Source organism: Palaemon carinicauda, chromosome 4, assembly GCF_036898095.1.
Source record: "Palaemon carinicauda isolate YSFRI2023 chromosome 4, ASM3689809v2, whole genome shotgun sequence".
Classification (NCBI taxonomy): domain Eukaryota; kingdom Metazoa; phylum Arthropoda; class Malacostraca; order Decapoda; family Palaemonidae; genus Palaemon; species Palaemon carinicauda.
Window position 1 is genome coordinate 148769687 of NC_090728.1, and position 23409 is coordinate 148793095.

General features: G+C 42.4%; 1 protein-coding gene across 1 annotated transcript in view; it reads left to right on the top strand.

The window, feature by feature from the left end:
* Strump (WASH complex subunit strump) overlaps positions 1–23409 on the top strand; it is a 191819-nt gene that overhangs the window by 148860 nt on the left and 19550 nt on the right. Inside the window, exons 16-21 of the mRNA XM_068372566.1 lie at positions 2509–2663; positions 3587–3749; positions 4439–4541; positions 5460–5643; positions 12780–13006; positions 15192–15351. Coding sequence (XP_068228667.1) covers positions 2509–2663; positions 3587–3749; positions 4439–4541; positions 5460–5643; positions 12780–13006; positions 15192–15351 — 992 coding nt within the window. The remainder of the gene's footprint in view (positions 1–2508; positions 2664–3586; positions 3750–4438; positions 4542–5459; positions 5644–12779; positions 13007–15191; positions 15352–23409) is intronic.

A 23409-nucleotide genomic window follows, 5' to 3' on the forward strand; every position in this document is an offset into this window, starting at 1 on the left:
AGCTTGAAATACACTATCCCGTCGCTACTTGGGAAGTATAGAATAAAATACAGATACGTGAGTATCCCATAATAGGTTAATAACCTAAAAAGATCCGGGTGTTCCGGATTCTTAAAATAGACCGATATGAAATCGGGACAAAAGGCTATGAACAAAATTTCGAACCGGTATAGTAACCGGGGAAAAATTATAAAAACTAACAGACATTGTTGAAACAATTCCGCAATAAGTCAAGATTATCAATGAAATAACATTGTCATAGCGAGGAATACACCATCCCGTCATTACCAGGGAGGTACAAAACAAAAAGGGATGAAAAAGGATGCAAAAAACAGTGATGAATAAATATAATCAAAACTAGTTCCGGGGCCGGGGAACAGGGTTGGTAAAGTAAACTTAAAGTAACTTAAAGTAAACTTAAAAGTAACTTAAAGTAAACTTAAAGTAACCTAAGATACATCCTTAAAATACATAAATAGAAAACTCCAGTTATGATCTAAAACTAATGTCTGTAATTGAATAGGGCTCCCGGAGGGAGGATATTAATCAAAACTGTGTCAGTGTCAACAGATCTTGTATTTAAGAGCTCGGAGGCTCCGATGTCTGATGACGGGAGGGTACCACGGGAGAGCGCGGGGGAGCCAATGGAACCCCCACTACCCAACCAGAGGTACCGGGACGAAGGTAATGATTCATGTAGAATATAATATAATGATATAGGATATTAATAAGTCCTATGCGGACGATAATAGCAGGAGGTACCGTAGGTGGGGACACTCCTAATTTAAGTGCTCATTCTTACAACCATAGCTAAAAGCAAAAGTTACACCAAGGTGCAGTCATACCGACTAATCACGTGTGATAGTCCCCGGTGGTCCCGGCCCTCCCCCTCCCCCGACCGATGGCCAATCGGGGCGACGGGAGGGGAGGAGACGAAACAGCCCAGTATGAATGAATGAGACTAAGTCACACCCCGTGGGTACACTCAGTCCTCAATATGTCGGAACGTTGAGGGAAGACTGAGGAACAAGCATACTTGACCCGTATGTCATAACCAACAACCATCGAGTGAGAGGAAGGGTGTACACTGGAGGAGGGGGGGATGGAATAGCCTCCCCAACCTGTGGGGGGGGGGTATGGTACCGGGGAATCACCAGTGCGTAGTGGTAGACAGGGCTACCAACTGGAGATCCCCTCAACATGACATGAAAATCCCAAAAATATGATCATAACGGAGTAAAGCAATAAATATAATATCAATGCACAAATACATAAAAATAATTAATGAATTAAAAGCGAAATCACGTAAGTAAGGTTAGGCATTCAGAAATAATATGGCGAGAGAGGGACTCGGGCGAGTGGTAAGGGAGGAGCATGACGCCATCAGCAGATGGAAAGCAGGGGTACCAACCTAGTTACTGAAGCGGTAGATCGAACAGTAAAAACAACAAAATACGCGAGTCCCACTCGAACCAAATGTAAAACTAGGTGGAGCGTACGAAATAAAACTAAAATGTTTAATAATAATAAGTGAGATGGTCGTCTTCCTAGAACTAGCGAAACAATCTCAAAGGTGACGCAATCCACCAACATGCACGAATGCAGGCATACCAACATAACCTACTCCTTGATGAAACGCTAACATTGATATCATAGGATAACATAAAATTAATGCTAGATGAAAGCATAAAGACGGTGTACTATATAAATGTAAGGAAAAAACTCCTAAAAGTTCGAACAAATATTAATGACTGACGAACTAACGAGAAAAAGGGCAGAGCCGAACCATGAACGGTAAGAACGGGGACGCCGTTCATATATAAACACTTCTCCATTAATAAAAACAGAGGTTACACTGCCCAATCTCGCTAACATTCATGGATAAAGTACTTAACTTCGATGGGGTATCATGGGAATCGGCCATCGATTATAAAATAATGATAAATCCAAGGATAAACACGAGAAAAAAACATGTTGGACTTAATAACAACAAGTGCTATAAAGGAGTGACGTCACTGGCGTGGGTTGGGTTAGTGGTAGTAGTGTTGAACTGCACCTCGCTGTGGCGGGGATTTTGAAGAGGAGATATCTAAATAGTGCGAGACCTCTGGTTGTGAATTATCACGCCCCAGTATTTTATACCGACACCTTATATAGGTGAGCGAGCTGGGTTCAACCTGGCATTCCTATGCTTTTTTTCTCTGGTAATATATAGCAGTTATATTCCTTAGAAATAGTGCTCTAGGAGTATTTCACTGCGCGGCACAGGTCGGAGCCCAGAAAATGTCATATTACTATATTTAGTTAACAGAAAAAAAAACAAATATAAATTTTTGGGTAATTTTTTATTTTTCGTTCTTGTACTTGTATTATACTCTGACCTTGTAATGAGTTACAGTTTGTAAAATACTTTTTATTACTGGGAAGTTTTTTAATATAATTAAGTTATATTTGAAAACTTTTATACAGAATTGTGTAAATTTATATATAACCTTTTTCTTCATCTAGGAGTGTAATCAACTACTGAAAAAGAAAATATCTGACCATGAGAGTGTGTACCAAAGCACAGCTATACCCATTCCAAAGTTTCAGCCTACTGATCTTCAATCAGTCAATTTCATTGGTAGATTGGTGAGAGAGATTCTGCGAATTACTGATCCTAAGTAAGAAACTTTTTTTTTGTCTTAAAGATAATGTTAAGTAATATAGTATGATCTATGGTACTGTAATTGTTTAAAGAAACCTTGCAAAAGAGTAATCTTTTTTTACCATTATTGATATATATTTGGATAGATAAGTAGTTAAGTAAATTATGCTTACAAAAAACTTAGTAACATAAAAGAATTGATAAAATAGCAGCAGAAATATAAGTTTTGATTGAAGACATATTTTTGTTCAATCTGATTATAAATAATTTATTTTTGCTCTTATATAATACCCAGATAATGTAGATAATCAAGTGATAATTGTTTTTCTGAAGTGAAAGCTTTAATCAGCAAAGGATAAACTGTAATGTCTAGTACAGATTCTTTTTAATTTGAATTGACTTGAAGCAGATATGTTGATGAGTACTTTATGGGTCACTTTGCGGTTTCTTTACTTAATTACTTCAACTTTATTAACCTGTGTAGTATTTTGTGATATTTGATTCATTATTGTCAAATTTTAATCGCTTGTAATAAGAAGCCATTTTTGTAGCACATGACTTCATTTCTAGTACAGTATTCAATATACTGTACTTTTATGTTCATGTATGTTCATCTCTCGTAAATATACAGTACAGTACAGTATTTTGACATATTTTATATACAGTATGAGATGTTTTTGGTATTGCATATTTTTTCTTTCTTATATCAAGTTAACTGTCTCGTGGTAGAAACAAAGACTGCCCGTTTCAATGTTGCTTACTCTGTATTTATACTGTACATTTGTTGTATTAAGTATGATATTATTACCAAAAACACAGTTTGTGTTACACTTAATGGCAAGCTTGATGCTCTTCTATGCTTAAAAAATAAATATTTATAAGATGATTGTTTGTTCCAAATATTGTTTCTATATCATTTATTCAATTTCTTATCTACAGGACAACTGTGTATATCTCACAGCTAGGAACATGGTATGACACACGAACTCATTCTGAAGTATTATCATCTACTGTTATGGCTAAGATTGAATCCAGTATCAGTACTGCTGGACTCACTGGAGTTGATAAGCTGTTGGCTTTTCTTATTGTAACTGAGCTTCAGGTGTGTGGGTTTTTTTAGAATATATTATAAGGTCTCTCAGAACATAAAACGTAAAACTTGTTTTCATAAAGTTTAACTTTGCCTGTGTTATAAAAATCATGTAAACATTTGCAATGTTTTCTATTTTCTATGGACAGCAGAAAAAGATTGGAAGAATTTTGCTTGTACTTCTTATAGAATTTTAGAAATTATTTAGATTTTATAGATTCTTTTAAGTTACAAATACCTTGAAAAATCAACTTAATGTGTTTTATTCCTTACATTTAGGCTAAGTATTTTGTTCATTATGTACTGTACTGACATTTAGTAGATAAAATGCATTAGGAAATTTTTCTTGAGTAAATTCATCGTCTATTATCTTTTTGTTCATAAGCAGCACACAAACCCTCTGCCTTTAATTAGAGAAATTATTTTAGCACAAAACACTCTCCATAGTTAAATTACTAAAAAAGATTGTGATATTAGACAATGTTCATATCTCTTATCTACCTGTTTCTTCTTAATTTTGTATTTGGAAAACATGAAAGTTGTTTCTTGTTGTCATTTTCATTAGTTTTAGATTTTATTCATGATTTAAAATCAAATACAAATAGACTATTTTAATGAAATATTGGGACAGATTATGCAGGAAAAATAAAAAGGAAATTTAATAAACTTAATGTAACAATGATGTATATAAAATATTTCAGAATCTTGTCCAAGAAATCAAGACGAATTTGGCCAAAGATGCTAGCATAAAAGACCTGTTAAGAGTCATGGGTCAACAAGTAGCTCCTAATACCAATGTGATCAGTAAGTAATAAAATTTACCAGTTTTGTAATAAGTGATTTTATTGAATGTCTTTCAACTTGAAAAAGTCCACCCTAATTCTGCAAGAGGAGATGAATTTTTTTGTTATATTTTAACTGTCAAATAACCCCTTCCTTCAGTTTTATGAATGTCTGTAAGAACAAACCCTTAAAGCAAGACCCATGAGAGTAAGGAATATCTAGTTAACCAATTTACTAGTAATGTAGTAGTATATAGTTGTAATTTTTTGAGTAAGTTGATATATTCATAAGGAGAAAATCCTTCAGGTTAGTCGTATTAAAGATAAGAACGGGAACTCGGTAGTCTAGTTAAACTGCACACTGTGGGCCTATATATGAAGAGATCCTAATGTCTAAAATTTTCTTAGTATAATATTATGCAAGTCTGTTTCAATAGTACTTAATAATCTTATACAATAGTCTGGATTTTTAAGCTGAATGTAAGTATCTGCTACCAGCATTCTTCAAATTAATCATTAGCAGAATTCCATGTTTTCACCATAGACTAGAAGGTACAATTCAAATGATTCAATAATTTCTAACCTCCCAGTACTTTGTTCATTCATGGAGTATGAATAATTGATTTTATTGTTCTGTTTTTCAACAAAATCGTATGTTGCAGTGAGGCTAGAATGGTATTTTTGGATATTTATTACATACACAATTTAGTATTGAGGAATATAAGAAGAGATGTTCTGCAGCACTTACTTTCTGCTATTGATCTGTTAGAAATATGGTAGAAACTTCATTATTGTTAACTATGAATATGCACTGTCAGCTCAGAGAAAATACATTAGTTATTAAATGGGCAATGAAATGGAGATAAATGTAGTTTCTTGATTGTTGTGCACTTAATCTCTGCAGTTTTGTTTCAATAATTTTTTTAAAATTTGCTTATAGGTCAACCACAGCGACATTACACTGGCTGGACTCAGAGATCTTCTAGATTATCTAACCTTTTAGTTGACCGTATTATGAGAGTCGGCCAAATGCAGGTTCTTCGGCTCCATGCAGCTAATCGTCTAATCTCATCGTGCAAATTTGATGCTAAGTACTTAGCTGCAGCGCTTTCTGCAATGAACCAGTAAGTTTATTATGTATTCAGAATTTAGATAGTATTACTTTATTTGAGTGCAAGTTAACATTCATAATGAAATTATGTAACTAAATGTTTAATTTATATTTTCATTGTACTATATCTTTATTACAGTTTTTCCAAGCTGGAATATTTCTTTAATTATACAATTGACACCTGCGGAATGGAAAACCTTAATGATAAAGAGAGAACTTTATTTAATAAAGTAATTAAAGTATTGCATATTCTATAATACAACTAGGGAAGTGACCATTTGGTTGCTGCAGAAGTGTATAAATGAATTTAGTATACATGGTGTCAAGAGTGATACTTTGGGTTCCAAATTGTGAATAGTGTAGGGATATTTTATGTAAAGTTTGGAGAAAGAGTAAATGGAGAAAAAAGGGGAGAGGAACACCATTGGAATTTGTAAGGTTCATTTGCACATGTGTAGTTTGGTTGTGTAACTTATTTTCAATAACCAGGGATGTCCTGAATAATTCTATAGCATGTAAAATGGAAATTTTCAATATTAATCTTACCCGGTGATCATGTAGCTGCAGCTCTGCTGCCCGACAGAAAATACCTACGGGCGGGATACGCCAGCGATCGCTATACAGGTGGGGGTGTACAACAACAGCGCCATCTGTCGAGTAGGTACTCAAGTACTTCTTGTCAACAAAGAACCAATTTTCTCTCTGTCGTGCCACCGGCAAGAACTACTTGATACGCTGTTGTTTCTGGAGTTGATTTTCACGCTATTTGGTGAAGTATTCTCTCTAGTTATTAGCTTTCGCTGTACAGAAGTTATCATCAATACTTTATCACTTTCATTGATTAGATTTTGGATTATTTGTTGACGACTTGGATAGATTTTGGATTTCCCCCTTTGACTAATTCAAGATGTCTGACCCTACTCAAGTCCCCAAGTACAGGCAGTGTAGCGCTAGGGACTGTTCTAGGCATCTTCCGAAGGCCTCTATAGATCCTCACACCGTTTTTTCCAATTGTAGTGGTAAAGCCTGTCAATTGGAAGATCGATGTGAGGAATGCGCTGGGCTTTCGGAATTCGATTTTCAAGAATTCCTCAAGAATGCACGTAGGCTAGAGAAGGATAGGATCAGGAGGAGTTCGTCTCGCTCTTTTGATTTTTCCTCTCCCCATGCCCCACAACCTATTCCTTCCCCTGTAGTGGTTACACCCGACCCTCCTACTAGCTCTCATCAACCTTCGATGGCGGATATGATGCGTGCCATTCAGGCTCTTGGTGACAGAGTTGAGTCATTAGCGAATGACCGCAATCAACTCCTGGCTGACGTCAGGGAGTTGAAGGAGAAAAGTGCAGTGGGAAGTGTAGTGAGTGCAAGTGCAGTGAAAAGTGTCAGTGTTACGCATGAGGGTGCGTCTGTTCGTGCCTGTCGTCCTCCCAGTCCGGGACCTCTTGCAAGCTCCCAAGCCCAGGGGAGAAGCAATGTCGTACGACCAAAGGGTTCGACAGGCCTTGATCAGCGTACAGACGTACCCTCAGTGGTTGAGGACGTATCTTGCAGAGATCGTCCCACCCACAAACAGACGAGTGAGCCCATTCATTCCTCGCCTGCGGAAGAAGTTTCTCGTCAGAAACGCTGGACCAAGGTCTCACGACCTCTCAAGCGCAAGGTCCCTTCCGAGCGAGTCCAACGGCCCAGGTGTAGCCACTGGGTCAGTTCGGACTCGCCGCAGTCTTCCGAAGACTGCACACCTCCCAAGAGAGGTAGAGTGGTTCCGCAGCAGGCAATCACTCCGTCTGTTGCCGCACCAACCGCTGTAGACCCTAAGTGGTCTTTGCTGCAGTCTATGCAGACTCAGCTAGCTTCCTTCATGCAGGAGTATCGTGCTGAGAAGGTTGACGCTGCACCCGTTAACCTACAACCTGCCACGGTTGTGCGCTCAGCTGACACTGCGGCTGCCTGCTCCCACACTCCGGCTGTGAGAGCTCCACCACCGATGCGCAGTCGACCCTGCCAGACGCATGTTGACGTTAGCCGACGTGCGGCACCCTCCGTTGACATGCGTGAGCTACCGCATCAGCAGTGGGAAGGTGCAGTCAAGCTGCCGTGTTTTGACGCGATGCGGCAGTCTCCGCAACCCACGGCAGTCCCCACCACGCACCACCACTCCGCTTTGGTTGTTGCCAGCTCTCAGACTGACCAGCAGCGGCATGATGTTGGATCCAGTGCAGCTACGCATGCACCCGTACTGCCGGATTCAGCCGTTCAGCTTTCTTCTCCTCCTTTGCCGCTTCGTCCTCAGCATTCGGATGAAGGAATCTCTGATGACGACGAAGCTGCGCATTTGGACGATCAACACTCCGACATAGATGAACCCAAGACTACGCCTCCCTCCTTAGACTTTAGGAAAGTCCTTACCCTGTTTAAGGAGTTGTATCCGGAGCAGTTTGTGTCTGCAGCTCCACGCTCACCTCCCTCTGAGTTCGCTTTAGGCATGCAGTCAGCAGCTCCTGCCTTTACGAAGCTCGTACTCGCTCGCTCGTCCAAGAGAGCTTTAAGGGTACTGGGAGAGTGGCTGCAGACCAAGAAGCAACTTGGGAAGACAACCTTCTTGTTTCCCCCGGCCAAGCTTGCTTCCAGATCTAGCGTATGGTATGCCACAGGAGAGGTTCTCGGCTTAGGAGTTCCTGCCTCTGCCCAGGGCGACTTCTCAAGCCTGGTAGACTCTCCCCGCAGACTGGCTATGAGACGGTCCAAGATTTGCTGGACTTCTTCGGACATGGACCATCTTTTGAAGGGAGTTTTCCGTGCGTTTGAGATCTTTAACTTCCTGGACTGGTGTTTGGGAGCGTTGAGCAGAAAGACCTCCCCTTCGGATAAGGACTCTGCCATGCTCATCATGTCCTGCATGGACAAAGCCATTCGGGATGGGTCTGGCGAGCTTGCGGCTTCTTTTGTGTCTGGAGTTCTCAAGAAGCGAGATCACCTTTGCTCCTTCTTGTCGGCGGGAGTCACACCATGTCAGAAGTCAGAGCTGATGTTTGCTCCGCTATCGAAGTGTCTCTTTCCTGAAGAGCTGATCAAGGGGATTGCCGCCTCGTTGATCCAGAAAGACACCCATGACCTGGTGGCGTCATCCGCACGTAAAGTCACAGCTTTACCTTCCGTGCCTAGACCTAGGATGGACACACCAGCGTCTAGGTTCATTCCGCCCTTTCGTGGCAGAACCTCCAGCAGAGGAGGTTCCCGTGCCGATAGTCAACGTGGCAACAATAAGAAGGGTTCCAAGTCCTCAAGAGGCAGAGTCTGACTGCCTTCTTCTCCAGACAGCAGTGGGAGCCAGGCTCAAGAACTACTGGCAGGCCTGGGGGAACAGGGGTGCAGACGCACAGTCTGTGAAGTTACTCAGAGAGGGGTACAGGATTCCATTCTTGCGCAAGCCCCCTCTAGCAACATCTCCCATCGACCTCTCTCCCAGGTACAGAGAGGAGGACAAGAGGCTAGCTTTACAGCAAGAGGTGTCTCTCTTGCTACAAAAGGGAGCGGTAGTCATAGTCCGGGACCATCAATCCCCAGGCTTCTACAACCGTCTCTTCTTAGTAGCGAAGAAGACAGGAGGGTGGAGACCGGTGCTAGACGTCAGTGCTCTAAATGTCTTTGTCACCAAGCAGACGTTCACCATGGAGACGACGAAGTCGGTGCTAGCATCGGTCAGGAAGGAAGACTGGATGGTCTCGTTAGACCTAAAGGACGCGTACTTTCACGTCCCCATCCACCCAGATTCCCAACCTTTCCTAAGGTTCGTCTTTGGGAAGGTGGTTTACCAGTTCCAAGCCCTGTGCTTTGGCCTAAGCACGGCACCTCTAGTGTTTACCAAACTGATGAGGAATATTGCCAAATTCCTGCATTTAGCAGACATCAGAGCCTCCCTCTATTTGGACGACTGGCTTTTAAGAGCTGCGTCAAGTCGTCGCTGTCTGGAGAATCTAAAATGGACTCTGGATCTGACCAAGGAATTGGGTCTCCTGGTCAATATAGAAAAGTCCCAACTTGTCCCATCCCAAACTATAGTCTATCTAGGTATGGAGATTCAGAGTCAAGCTTTTCGGGCTTTTCCGTCGGCCCCCAGAATCAGTCAAGCCCAAGAATGCATCCAGAGCATGCTGAAGAGGAACCGATGTTCAGTCAGACAGTGGATGAGTCTGATAGGGACGCTTTCATCGCTGGACCAGTTCATCGCGTTAGGGAGACTCCACCTCCGACCCCTTCAGTATCACCTAGCTGCTCACTGGAGAAAGGACATGACGCTAGAAGCGGTCTCAGTTCCTATCTCCGAGAAGATGAAGTCTGCACTAACTTGGTGGAAGAACAACATTCTTCTCAGGGAAGGTCTACCACTGGCTGTTCAGACCCCCGACCGCCTTCTCTTCTCGGACGCATCGGACACGGGCTGGGGTGCGACACTGGACGGTCGGGAATGCTCGGGCACTTGGAATCCGGATCAAAGAGCACTACACATCAACTGCAAGGAGCTACTGGCAGTTCATCTGGCCTTGAGAAGCTTCAAGTCCCTCCTTCTAGGCAAGGTGGTGGAGGTGAACTCCGACAACACTACAGCCTTGGCGTACATCTCCAAGCAAGGAGGGACTCATTCGATGAAGTTGTTCGAGATCGCAAGGGACCTCCTCACCTGGTCAAGAGATCGAAACATATCTCTTGTAACGAGGTTCATTCAAGGCGACATGAATGTCATGGCAGACCGCCTCAGCCGGAAGGGTCAGATCATCCCTACAGAATGGACCCTTCACAAGAATGTTTGCAACAGACAATGGACCCTGTGGGGTCAGCCCACCATAGATCTGTTCGCTACCTCGATGACCAAGAGGCTCCCAAATTATTGCTCACCGATTCCGGACCCAGCAGCAGTTCACATAGATGCCTTTCTTCTGGATTGGTCCCATCTAGACCTTTATGCGTTCCCCCCGTTCAAGATTGTCAACAAGGTACTGCAGAAGTTCGCCTCTCACGAAGGGACAAGGTTGACGTTGGTTGCTCCCCTCTGGCCCGCGAGAGAATGGTTCACCGAGGTACTGCAATGGCTAGTAGACGTTCCCAGGACTCTTCCTCTAAGAGTGGACCTTCTGCGTCAGCCGCATGTAAAGAAGGTACACCCAAGCCTCCACGCTCTTCGTCTGACTGCCTTCAGACTATCGAAAGACTCTCAAGAGCTAGAGGCTTTTCGAAGGAGGCAGCCAGAGCGATTGCCAGAGCAAGGAGGACATCCACTCTCAAGGTCTACCAGTCAAAATGGGAAGTCTTCCGAAGCTGGTGCAAGGCGAATTCAGTATCCTCAACCAGTACCTCTGTAACGCAGATAGCTGACTTCCTTTTACACCTAAGGAAGGTAAGATCCCTTTCAGCTCCTACGATCAAAGGTTACAGAAGCATGTTGGCAGCAGTCTTCCGCCACAGAGGCTTAGATCTTTCCAACAACAAAGATCTACAGGACCTCCTTAAGTCTTTTGAGACCTCAAAGGAGCGTCGGTTAGCCACACCAGGTTGGAACTTAGACGTGGTTTTAAGGTTCCTGATGTCAGCAAGGTTCGAACCGCTTCAATCAGCCTCTTTTAAAGATCTCACTTTGAAGACTCTTTTCCTCGTTTGCTTAGCAACAGCTAAAAGAGTCAGTGAGATACATGCCTTCAGCAGGAACATAGGATTTACATCTGAAACGGCTACATGTTCCTTACAGCTTGGTTTTTTAGCTAAAAACGAACTCCCTTCTCGTCCTTGGCCCAAATCGTTCGAGATTCCAAGTCTGTCCAGTTTGGTTGGAAACGAACAAGAGAGAGTGCTATGCCCAGTAAGAGCTCTTAAGTACTATTTAAGACGTACGAAGCCATTACGAGGACAATCAGAAGCTTTATGGTGTTCTATTAAGAAACCTGCTTTACCGATGTCGAAGAACGCAGTTTCTTATTACATCAGGCTTTTGATTAGAGAAGCCCATTCTCATCTGAATGAGGAGGACCATGCTTTGCTGAAGGTAAGGACACATGAAGTTAGAGCTGTCGCAACTTCAGTGGCCTTCAAACAAAACAGATCTCTGCAGAGAGTAATGGATGCAACCTATTGGAGAAGCAAGTCAGTGTTCGCATCATTTTACCTTAAAGATGTCCAGTCTCTTTACGAGAACTGCTACACCCTGGGACCATTCGTAGCAGCGAGTGCAGTAGTAGGTGAGGGCTCAACCACTACATTCCCATAATCTCATAACCTTTTTTAATCTTTCTCTTGAAATGCTTTTTATTGTTGTTTTTGGGTTGTACGGAAGGCTAAGAAGCCTTTCGCATCCTGGTTGATTTGGCGGGTGGTCAAATTCTTTCTTGAGAAGCGCCTAGATTAAAGGTTGTGATGAGGTCCTTTAGTATGGGTTGCAGCCCTTCATACTTCAGCACCTAGGAGTCGCTCAGCATCCTAAGAGGATCGCGAGGCTCAGTAAGGAAGACGTACTTAAAAAGGCAGAGTAATGGTTCAAGTCGACTTCCTTACCAGGTACTTATTAATTTTATGTTTGTTATTTTGAATAACTGCTAAAATGAAATACGGGATACTTAGCTTCTAATGTTAACATGTATGCTGGTCTCCACCCACCCCCCTGGGTGTGAATCAGCTACATGATCACCGGGTAAGATTAATATTGAAAAATGTTATTTTCATTAGTAAAATAAATTTTTGAATATACTTACCCGGTGATCATGAATTAAAGGACCCACCCTTCCTCCCCATAGAGACCCAGTGGACCGAGGAGAAAATTGGTTCTTTGTTGACAAGAAGTACTTGAGTACCTACTCGACAGATGGCGCTGTTGTTGTACACCCCCACCTGTATAGCGATCGCTGGCGTATCCCGCCCGTAGGTTTTTTCTGTCGGGCAGCAGAGCTGCAGCTACATGATCACCGGGTAAGTATATTCAAAAATTTATTTCACTAATGAAAATAACATATTATAAGTACCTTAATTGGTTTGAAACAAAAAAAAATTCTAAGAAACTGTATTTTCATGTGGTAATGAATCATTAGAAGGATTTTGTTTGTTATGTATATGTAAGTAGAAATTAGTAAAGAAATATAAAGTTTCCTCCTCTTGATCTAGGTCCTTTATGGCTGATGTGAAACGGCATTATGTAGATCCAACTCGTCCCTACCCTGATGAAGATGGTTCTCTTACAAGTGATCTGAGTACTTATTTAGAATGGTGTGGTATGACTCAGCCTTTGGAAAGAATATATATAACTACATGCCCTCTACCATCTCTTAGCTTGATATTGCTCCTCACAGTAATTACGCAGATTCCTAAAGTGCATTATGCCAAGTCATTGGGTAAGTTTGTTTGTATCATCTTGAACTCAAAATGTAAATATTTCATTGCAAATCTATCCATTCTTGTACTTAAAAATTTTGGAACTACAGAAAACCTAACCAAGTTATATCCATAATGGCTACAATTTACACATTTCTTGTAACTGGTAATTCTGGTAGGTATGGGATCCCATATTACATGTTATCAGCTTTTCAATGTCTGAGGTAAAGGTACTTGATGTTTGTTATTTGTACAGTCAAGTTATGGGTAATGTTTTTAGATATACCTGAAATTCATAATTCCAATTTTTGGGCATATCGTACAAATTATCTTAAACAAAGGTGTATAGCATCATCCAAGACTTATCTATCAATCAATGTATCCAAGAGAAGAGGGACTGGCTAACCCTCTTGTTTGTTGCCTTTTGAACAATATGCATTATTTTCTTTACTTAGCAATCATATATTTATTGATAGTTTTTTCCTTTAAATTAATTTGTTGATAACCCTAGTTAAATATTTACGATAGTAGGTCTTGCTGGGCTTTCAACATTTTTTAGGAAACTGTCTGACAGTAACATCATTTTTTGTATGAATCCTCAAAATTTCATTGTACTCTCAACTTTTCTATTTTGCAAATCTGATCTCAGGGTAAGGGTGACATTCTGTCAGTATTTGTGTACTAGCAATTTTTATTCCAATTTTGATAGTGTTATTTCCTTGGTTTCAACTTCCAGTATATGCTCCCTTACATGGTGCAATTAGGCAGTCATCTTTTTGTCTCCTGTTTTAATGTGATATGGATTTTACAAAGCCTTCTGTTGAAACTTTGTGGCATGTTCACTTCTGACTTTTCCTATATGGCTCTACCACTTGTAATGGGAGCTTTTAGCTCATCCCAGATTTCACGTTTTTGTTTCTTTTTAGCCATTTTCTCAATAAAAATACGACAAATTTTAGTTAAGAGTTGGCAGCTACCTCATAGATCAGACCAGAGGCTTTGGAACACTTGCTTTAGTTCCCCATTAAGCTGGCTGCTAACTCCTAATGGCAGGCTACCCCATAGGTGTTAATATTGTAGTCAATATTAGGAGCAGAAAAATGTAAATCAATGCGGTATAAGTGCTTAGTCAACAAATGTATTATCAAGATCATGGAAAGATATATTGAATAAGAGTGTATGCTTCTCCTGTAGCAGGCCAAGAAAATTGAAATGCCAGAAAAATTACTAAAAGAGAAAGAACTGCAGCAGAGATTACAATAATGCAACACAAGGGGGTTAGGCTTCAATAAAATGAATTGGTTCGTATGGTACAAATCTCTGGAAGGAATATCTGAAATTAGTTGAAAAGGTTGAATAGAGACAGCATGGTAGTCAGGAGAGAGATATTTCAGATAAGAAAGAGAATAGCTAAAATGAAGTCACTGTATTTCAGCTTATAAATGAAAGGAAAGTAGCCATTGTGTTTGAAAGGGAAAGAGATGAGAGTACAGTATTACAATAACTATCCATTTTGTTGTGTTTTTATGAAAATAAACAGAAGATATTAAAGATATTAAAATCATTCCTTGGTTAATAAATCTAACAGTTACAGAGGAGGTAAATAAACTTAACCTATTGAATACTGTAAGAGCTGCTGTATCATAGGCCATTTAAGTGTTAATGATTTACTTTTGCAATGTAATAAAGCATGAAACAGTGAACTTTTTGTCAGTGAAATAAAGTGCTTGGTTTATACAGTAGCAGTGAGAACTAGCCAATTAATAATTGTAGGAAAGATGCCCAAGAGACATGGAAGTTAAACCCCTTAGTAAACCCCTTGATAAAAGGATGAGGAAGGAATTATCATCATAGGAAAGTAGACTTCTTAGTCTAGTGGCAGGTCCTTATAGGTAAATGGCATTACTTGAGGAAGGAAGGAATATTCTTTAGAGTGAGTCAGGCCACAGAAAATTAAGAGAAATCTTAAGTTGAAAATTTGAAAAGTTGATGATTTTTGACTAAGTGCAAAAGTATCTTTGGTTGACACAAAAATAAAAAATCTTATTGCAAATGTAAGGAAGTTAAATTAATTCTGGGAGAGTGAAATTAAAGTTGTGTATGCCGATGAGTCAACCATATTTTAGACAACAATAAAGAATGATTACCCGGTAATTTCATTTTTAAATATGGTTTTTACTGTAATATATTATTGGAATATTGCAGGAAGCCTGACTGGAATACGAGGAACGGAAGGAATTGATGGTGAACTCTTAGTGGTTGGTTTAGTTACAGTTCTACGACAGTTTCATCAAGACCACACTTTACGATTCATTCAGCTTCTCTCCCAGTACATTTCATCGTATGCTGCTCATGCTGCAGCAAGGTAAATTTTTATTTTTTTTAAAGTAATTTTTTTCCGTAACTGGAATACAAACCATGCTATTTATTAGGGGTTTTACTTTCGGCGGAGCTGAAATGACGAGACATTAAAATTTAGCGAGGGTTAACAACCCAAACTGCAATTTAGTGGGGGTGTAGGGGGGTAGCTTGCTACCACTCCCCCTCACACATCTGTGATTTAGCACACTTTGCTTTTGGCTCGGATGGAGAGCAGATGTTTCCACTTTTCCTACTCGCGTATTCAGGACTGCCATGAATTTTTGTCTTTTAACTTACTTTTTCGTATGTACAGTATATATATATATATGTATAGAAATGTAGTAAGTTTCCTTTTCAGTGTTTGTGATACATATACGACAGGTTCTTATGACACTTGCGCAAGGCCAGGACACTTCCCTTCGTGAGGAACGACCTCCCCCCTCTGGTCCATTGGTCTTCTCATCGACATACAACTGTTGACTCGGCTACCGCAGGGAAATCGTCATCGTCTGGACCCTCCTCATTCAACCGTTGTCTTTGCCTTTTCCCTTTCCTACGGGAAACATGGATTACTGAGCGAAGGGAGTGTGGCCTCTCAGAGATTGACTACAGTCTTTCTCTTCTCAAGATCGTTCACCTTTCAACGAAAGTATACTAACGGGGGAGCACCTTCCCCGTTGGCGGGTTAGGTTGCGCTTCCGAATGTTTTTCTCAATTATTTTAGTAAAATTATAGTTGTTTGTAATTTTAACTTTTCAGCTTCTTCTCCGTTGGGAAAACTTCCCTTCGGAGGATCAGTGGTTCTCACTATTAGTGAATATTCTTAGCTGATTTAAATAATTGTAATTCTTATTTTTAACATAAAACTTACCCGCTGGTTATATAAGAATGGCTAAAGTCCCTAGACGCCCGGCAGAAATTCAAAATATCGCGGCTATCGCAGATATGCCAGGTGCACACTAGCGCCCTCACGGTAGACAGGCCGAACTATACCAAACCCTTCAGATCTTCTCTGCCGCCATTGCTGGCTGGAACAATTGGAAATTCTCTCGAAACTTACTCTGTTTTGGACGGTTATTTGGTGATGTACTCTGTCTTTTGAGTTTGGGCTTTCGCATAATTGATTTCCTTTTCATTTTTTCTTAGAATCTTTTTGTTTTGGGTTGATTTATGTAATTTAACCTTTGTTTATGGTTTTGGTTTCTCTCTTACCAATTCAATATGGCCAACCCCTCCCCTGTGTTTCGGAAGTGTGTTAAAGGTTGTCGTACTCAACTTCCTAAGGCTTCTGTGGACCCTCATAGTATTTGTGTTAAATGTAGGGGAAAATCTTGTTCTTTTGGGGATCGGTGTGATGAATGCCTTTCGTTAACCGATAGCGAGTGGGTAACTTATGAACGTTACATTAAAAGATTGGAGAGGGACAGGGTTAGGCGCACTTCATCTCGTTCTGTTGATTTGTCCTTACCTAATGTCATTGATCCTATTCCTTCCCCCGTAGTGGTAGATCAGCAACCGAAGGAACCTTCTATGAAGGATATGTTAACAGCGATTCACCTTGGTGAAGGAGTCGAATCGTTAGCTGCGGACAAAAACCAGATCTTGTCCGAGATTAATATGCTTAAAAGTTGTCGCCCTGGCGACCAACCGAATGTGAAAAGTGTTTTTAATGTGTTTAGTGTTCTGGAGGGTGCGTCTGCGCGATCCTGTCGTTCACCCAGCCTACGACCTCTTTCAAGCTCCCTAACCCATGGGAGAAGTAATGTCAAACGGCGAAAGGGAACAAGAGGCATCATCAGTCGCGCAGACATCCCCTCGAGCATTCCTGCTGTCGTAGCACAGGTCGCTCACCCTCATCATAGGAAAGATGAGGTTGGTGCGTTATCTCCTTCCTCGGATGAAGGTTCGTTTGGAGAGGTCTGACGTCACGCCTCTAGACCGCGTAAAAGGAAGTCTCACGCGGTCGTTCAGCAGCACGAATTGCCTCCGCAACAACCGGGCAGTAGTAATTGGGATACGCCGGAGCGTTTTCAGTCCCCTGAGGGTTGCTCGCCTGCGAAACGCTCTGACAGGGGTTCTGATGTGGATAATGGTGTAATACAGTCGGATTCGGAGCTGATGCCTGTTTCTGATGTGACGGTTCATGCACCACCGCTTCCGTCAGACTGGCTTTTGTCGCCCGAAAGTGGGAAACGATATGGAAGCGAGGAAGAAGGCGAGTTTCCATTAGGAAAAGATACTAATGTGTCGCATAGCAGCGATCCCAAATGGTCGATGTTATTGGGTATCAGCTCTCGTCGTTGATGCGATCTTATCGACCTGCGGTTAGCAGGGCGGTTGGGCGTCAGTCTTCCGTTTCGGACCCGTTGTCGCACAGGCGGCCTGTTGTCTCTGGTGCTGACGCGTTATAGCACAGGCGATCTCCCAATCGCAGTGTTCAACGGCAGGGTGAAATGGATATGTCACGTCAGGAGGCTGCTGCACAACAAAAAACAATCTCCGAACGTCTTTCTTCCAAAAGCGTTGGCGTTCGCCTAGCGATAGAACGAGCCGCTGAGCGGCAGGATGGTAACGAATGCTATGTGGAGCGGCAGGTAGACGCAACGCATCACCGTGACGGCTCGCGTCAGTCGACTCATGACAGCACAGAGGGGCATCGTCAGCCAGACGCCTCGCATCATCGTGACGGCTCACGTCAGTTAACCCATGACGCCACGCGTCAGTCCATTCTTGACGCCGCACATCAATCGACATTGACCGCTCCAATTCAGTTAGATGCCATTTCCCAAACTGAACGTGATTTTAAGCGTAAGACTAGTGATCGCCAGATAGAGGGAGTCATTGAACATCGCGAACGCTCCCATTTCGGCACTGACGCTTCGGTTCAGGTACGTTGCTTGTCCGAACAAGGCACGGCTGTAACGGCTGAATTGTCAGAAGAAGGACAAGATGAGGTGTCTTGCCCGGACGAACCTCTGGAAGATATTTCTAAGGGAGAAGAGGAGAAACCACCTCAACATTCGGTGGACCTCAAAAAATTAATGCTGGTTTTTACGGGACTCTTTCCTGACCACTACTCCTGTTGCGCCACGTTCTCCCCCATCGGAATTTACCTTGGGGAAGGCAAAAAAAGTGCCTTTGTTTACGAAAATAGTGCTCTCGCGCTGTTCTAAAAGAGCTTTGAAATTGATGGGAACTTGGATGGAGTCGAAGAAGACTCTTGACAAAACGGGCTTCGCCTTTCCACCCGTAAGATTGGCTTCCAAATCCAGTGTTTGGTATGAGACAGGGGAAATTCTGGGCTTGGGAGTTCTTGCCTCTGCCCAGGGATATTTCTCGAGCCTTGTGGATTCCTCTCGTCGACTGGCCTTGAGGAAAACTAAAGTGTGGTGGTTTATGACAGAATTTGATCATCTGTTAAAAGGCATGTTCAGGGCGTTTGAAGTTTTTAACTTTTTAGATTGGTCTTTGGGAGCCCTAGGAAGAAAGGTCTCTGAGATGAAAGGCGCGGACACTAGCAGCCTCATTCATTTGATGTCCTGTATGGACAAGGCAGTCAGGGATGGCTCCAACGAGTTGGCTGCTCTTTTCACGGCTGGAGTAATAAAGAAGAGGGCCACTATGTGTTCCTTCCTCTCTGCGGGAGTTCCCCCTTACCAGAGATTGGAGTTGCTTTTCTCCCCGTTGTCTTCTACTCTATTCCCACATGAGTTGGTAGGGGAAGCTGCCACTGCATTAACCCAAAAGTCTACTCATGACCTAGTGGCTAACACGGCCAGGAAAGTTCTGTCTTCTTCGTTTTCTTCCTGTAAACCAAAAGAAGGCACTTCAGGGGTACGATCCTCCCAGCCCTTTCGTGGTAAACCTACCGGAAGAGGTAACTTCAGGTCCGACGGGAAGAAACCTAAGAAAAGAGGAACTAAGCCCAGCCGAGGTAGAGTCTGACTGTCCTATCCTTCAGACAGCAGTAGGGGCCAGGCTGAATTACTTCTGGAAGGCCTGGGAGAGGAATGGAGCGGACCCTTGGTCCGTCCTAGTGTTGAAGGAGGGATACAAGATTCCATTTTTATCAAATCCTCCACTGGGCACAAATCCTGTGGATCTTTCGCCCAGATACAGGGAGGGGCCAAAGAGGCAGGCCGTGCGGCTTCAAATGTCTCTGTTACTGGAGAAGCGAGCGATAGAGAGGGTACAGGATTTAACATCGCCAAGTTCAGAAGAATGGAGACCAGTTCTGGACGTAAGTGTTCTCAACGGCTACGTCCAGAACTCAAAATTTACCATGGAAACACAGAAGATGGTTTTGGCAGCTGTAAGGAAGGGCGATTGGATGGTCTCATTAGATCTCCAAGACGCTTACTTCCATATTCCAATACACCCCAGCTGCAGGCGTTATCTGAGGTTTATGTACGGAAACAAGGTCTTCCAGTTCAGAGCCTTATGTTTCGGTCTCAGCACAGCTCCTCTGTTGTTCACAAAAATCATGCTGAATGTGGCAAGCATGCTGCATTTAAGGGGAATCAGGGCCTCCCTGTACCTGGACGATTGGCTTATAAGAGCCACCTCAGCCGATTGCTGTTTGAAGGACCTGCAAATGACATTGGAATTGACCAAGGAATTAGGACTCCTAGTGAGTTCAAAGAAATCACAGCTGACTCCATCCCAGAAGATTCTTTATTTGGGGATGGAGATTCAGAGTCAGAGTTTTCAGGCTTTTCCGTCGCTTGTAAGGATTCAAACAGCTCTCCTAAAACTTCGGGCTTTTATAAAAAAGGACGTCAGTTCAGTGAGGGAATGGATGAGCCTTCTGGGGACTCTCGTCATTAGAGAAGTTTGTGTCTCTGGGGAGGCTGCATTTACGCCCCCTCCAGTTTCATCTCAATTGGCATTGGAAGAAAGGGGACAGTCTCGACAGGGAAAGCATTCCCATTACGGATCCCATAAAATCACACCTTTAGTGGTGGAACAACGAGCACAGACTACAGGAGGGCTTGTCGTTGAATCTAAAGAGCCCAGACCTTGTGTTGTTTTCCGACGCCTCAAACTCGGGGTGGGGAGCGACATTGGGGAAGAGAGAGATCTCAGGTCTGTGGACGATAGAGCAAAAACTCTCCACATAAATCAAAAGGAGCTTTTGGCAGTACATTTGGCCCTCAAAGGCTTCGAGGAGCAGATCCTGGGCAAAGTGGTACAAATCAATGCGGACAGCACCACCGCCCTCTCCTGCACTCTCAGACCAGCGCTCTCCTGAGCAGTTGCAGTCTCAGATCCAATGCGCCAGCTCTTGCCAAAGAGCCACTGCTCACCTGCGCACGAGCGCTTGCCTGCTCTCCAGTGCTCTTCTGCGCATTCACCGGAAACTGCGCTTCAGCAGAAACTGAGCACCAGCATCATCCTGTCTGCCATCGCTCCAGTACTCTCCTGCACACTCGCGCAATAGGCGAAAGAGAATAAAACTTTTTGGACAGGTCAACATTGCCCCATTCCTCTCCCCGCGAACACATAACATGGCCGCCAGGGAAAGAGGAAAGAGGCTTCACAGAAGGATTCAAGATCCCGAAGATTCCATCTTCCAAGGGGAATCAAAACGGGGAATCCTTGGTCCCTGTCTCTTCTGAAGTTTTTTCTTGACAGTACCACCGTCAGCAAACAAGAAAGCATCAACAGACTGATCTCGAGATCACTGTTTGCTGATGGCTAGTTCACGGTTTGCTCATTGCTAGCTCGCCAATCACCAGATCACCAATTGCTAGCTCAGCTCTGATCATTGACCTCTAGTCCATCCAATGACTAACGATCTCCGATTGCTAGCGTGCCAATCGCCGATTGCTAGTCAATAACCAGTCATCAGCTTGCTTATCACAAGATCACCGATGGGCAGCTTATCTTTCTTCGATCATCGAACTCAGCTCACTGATCTCTGACCAGCCCATCGTCAGCTTGCTGATCTCTGACCAACCAGGAGGGATCATAGTCAGCTTGCTGATCTCTAGCTCACCGATCACCGGTACACAATCAATCGCTGATCATCAGTGGTTTACCATCTCCAACTGACTATCATTAAACCATTCTGCTAGCTCTCAGGGCTCTCAAAGCAGATTACCAACTCATTTATCGCCAACCTACCTTGGCTGACTGACCAGACAGCCTTCACCTGCCTGTCAGTTACCATCTTCGGCTCACAGTCCACCGATTCACCGATCATCGACAATTCGCCAGCAGTGACTCGGACTTGCTAGTCAACCTCTGCCCATAGTTCCCTAGATCAGAAGGTATACAACACACTTCACGCTACTGGCCGTTCGCCACCACACCAATCCAGTAAAGTGATCGGCAAACGATCGACAACCCCCATCAGCGGCTTGTCGACAGGGGACTACTTGCGAACACTCTCCAACTGCACAGTAACCACGATACCCAACCGTTAACCATTGATTAACATTCTCCAGACTGATTCTACTCTAAGGAATAGCATCAATCCCATCAAGGAGCATGGTAGGGTTAAGCGTTGTCTTCCTTCTGTCAGTTAAAGGAATTCTCTTAGGGAAGAATCCTGGTATTTTTCCTAACTATACAAACCTTAGCTATTTATACAGACTTGCCTGCCAGCCCTATCCCCCTTGAAGTCCTACCTCCAAGCAAAGTGAGCTAAATGACAGGTGTGTGAGTGGGAGTGCTAGCAAGCTAACCCCCCCCCCCCCCCCAACTAGCGGTGTGGGTAGTTAACCCTCGCTTAATTTTAATGGCTCGTCATTTCAGCTCCGCCTAAAGTAAAACCCCTAATAAATAGCTAAGGTTTGTATAGTTAGGAAAAATACAAATTACCTACAAACTTGTCATGTTTTTGTTAATTGAAGTACATTACCAATTTTCCAACAGATATTAACACACACACTCACACACACACATCTCTCTCTCTCTCTCTCTCTCTCTCTCTCTCTCTCTCTCTCTCTCTCTCTCTCTCTCTCTCTCTCTCTCTCTCTCTCTCTCTCAGCTTATTTCCTTTTAATATTTAATTCCTGCTTGCAAAATAAATCAATATACAGTACAGTAAGCATTTTAGTATGAATACTAAATAGAATAAAAAGGACACCACATCTGACTCTATTTAAATTATATAGAATTTATATTCTACATAGAAATAAAATCCTCCTTGTGTTATCATTGACACCTGGCTGGTCAGTAGCTCAACCATGGCTGGCTGTAAGCAGATACAGTGTAAATTTCTTTCACAAAGAAATGTTTTTCCACTATCTCTTATTTCTTAATGGAAAATTATCATTTTTTTAATAGAATAAATCTCTTAAACATAGCATAAGATAGGAGCAAGAAATATGTCCTGGCATCATTTTCAGTCCCCCACAATTTTTCAATCATTTATACATAGTTAGAAAGGGAAAAAAGGCTCACAGCTGTTGACATCTTTGAGTGATTTACAAGGAAGGAGTCTGATATGATCAAATATTTGCTTTAACTGCTGAACACTACACTATAGCACACTGTATCAAAACTTGAGATAATTATATTTGAAGAAATTTCATATCATCACATGAGGGTAATTTTAATAAGATTTATTGTAAAAAAGCGTAATTTTTTTTGTTAACAAATAAGGAAGTTATTGATAATTCTGCATTAATTCTGTTTTTCTTATTTTCCATCATTAAAATAACAAATCTAGAAAATTATTCAAGCATATATAATAAAATAGAAATAATCCAGTCAAAATATTTAAATTTTTTCATAGACAAAGGGAGAGAATTTTCTGAAAGTAATGCATATTTATATTTTTCATCAGCATTATATATTGCATATCATCATCATCATCATCATTTCAGCCTTCAAAAGTCCTTTGTTGGATGTAGGCCTTCCCCAGGTTCCTCCACAGACTTGTATCCCAAGCTTTTCTGTGCCACTGTTGCTTGTGTTGGTCTAAGTCATCTCACCAGCGGGTTTTTTGTCTTCCTCGGTTTCTTGTGTATCCTCGGGGTGTCCAGAAGGTTGTTCGTGATGTCCATCTGTTGTCTGTCATCCTGGCAATGTGCCCCGCCCAGTTCCATTTGAG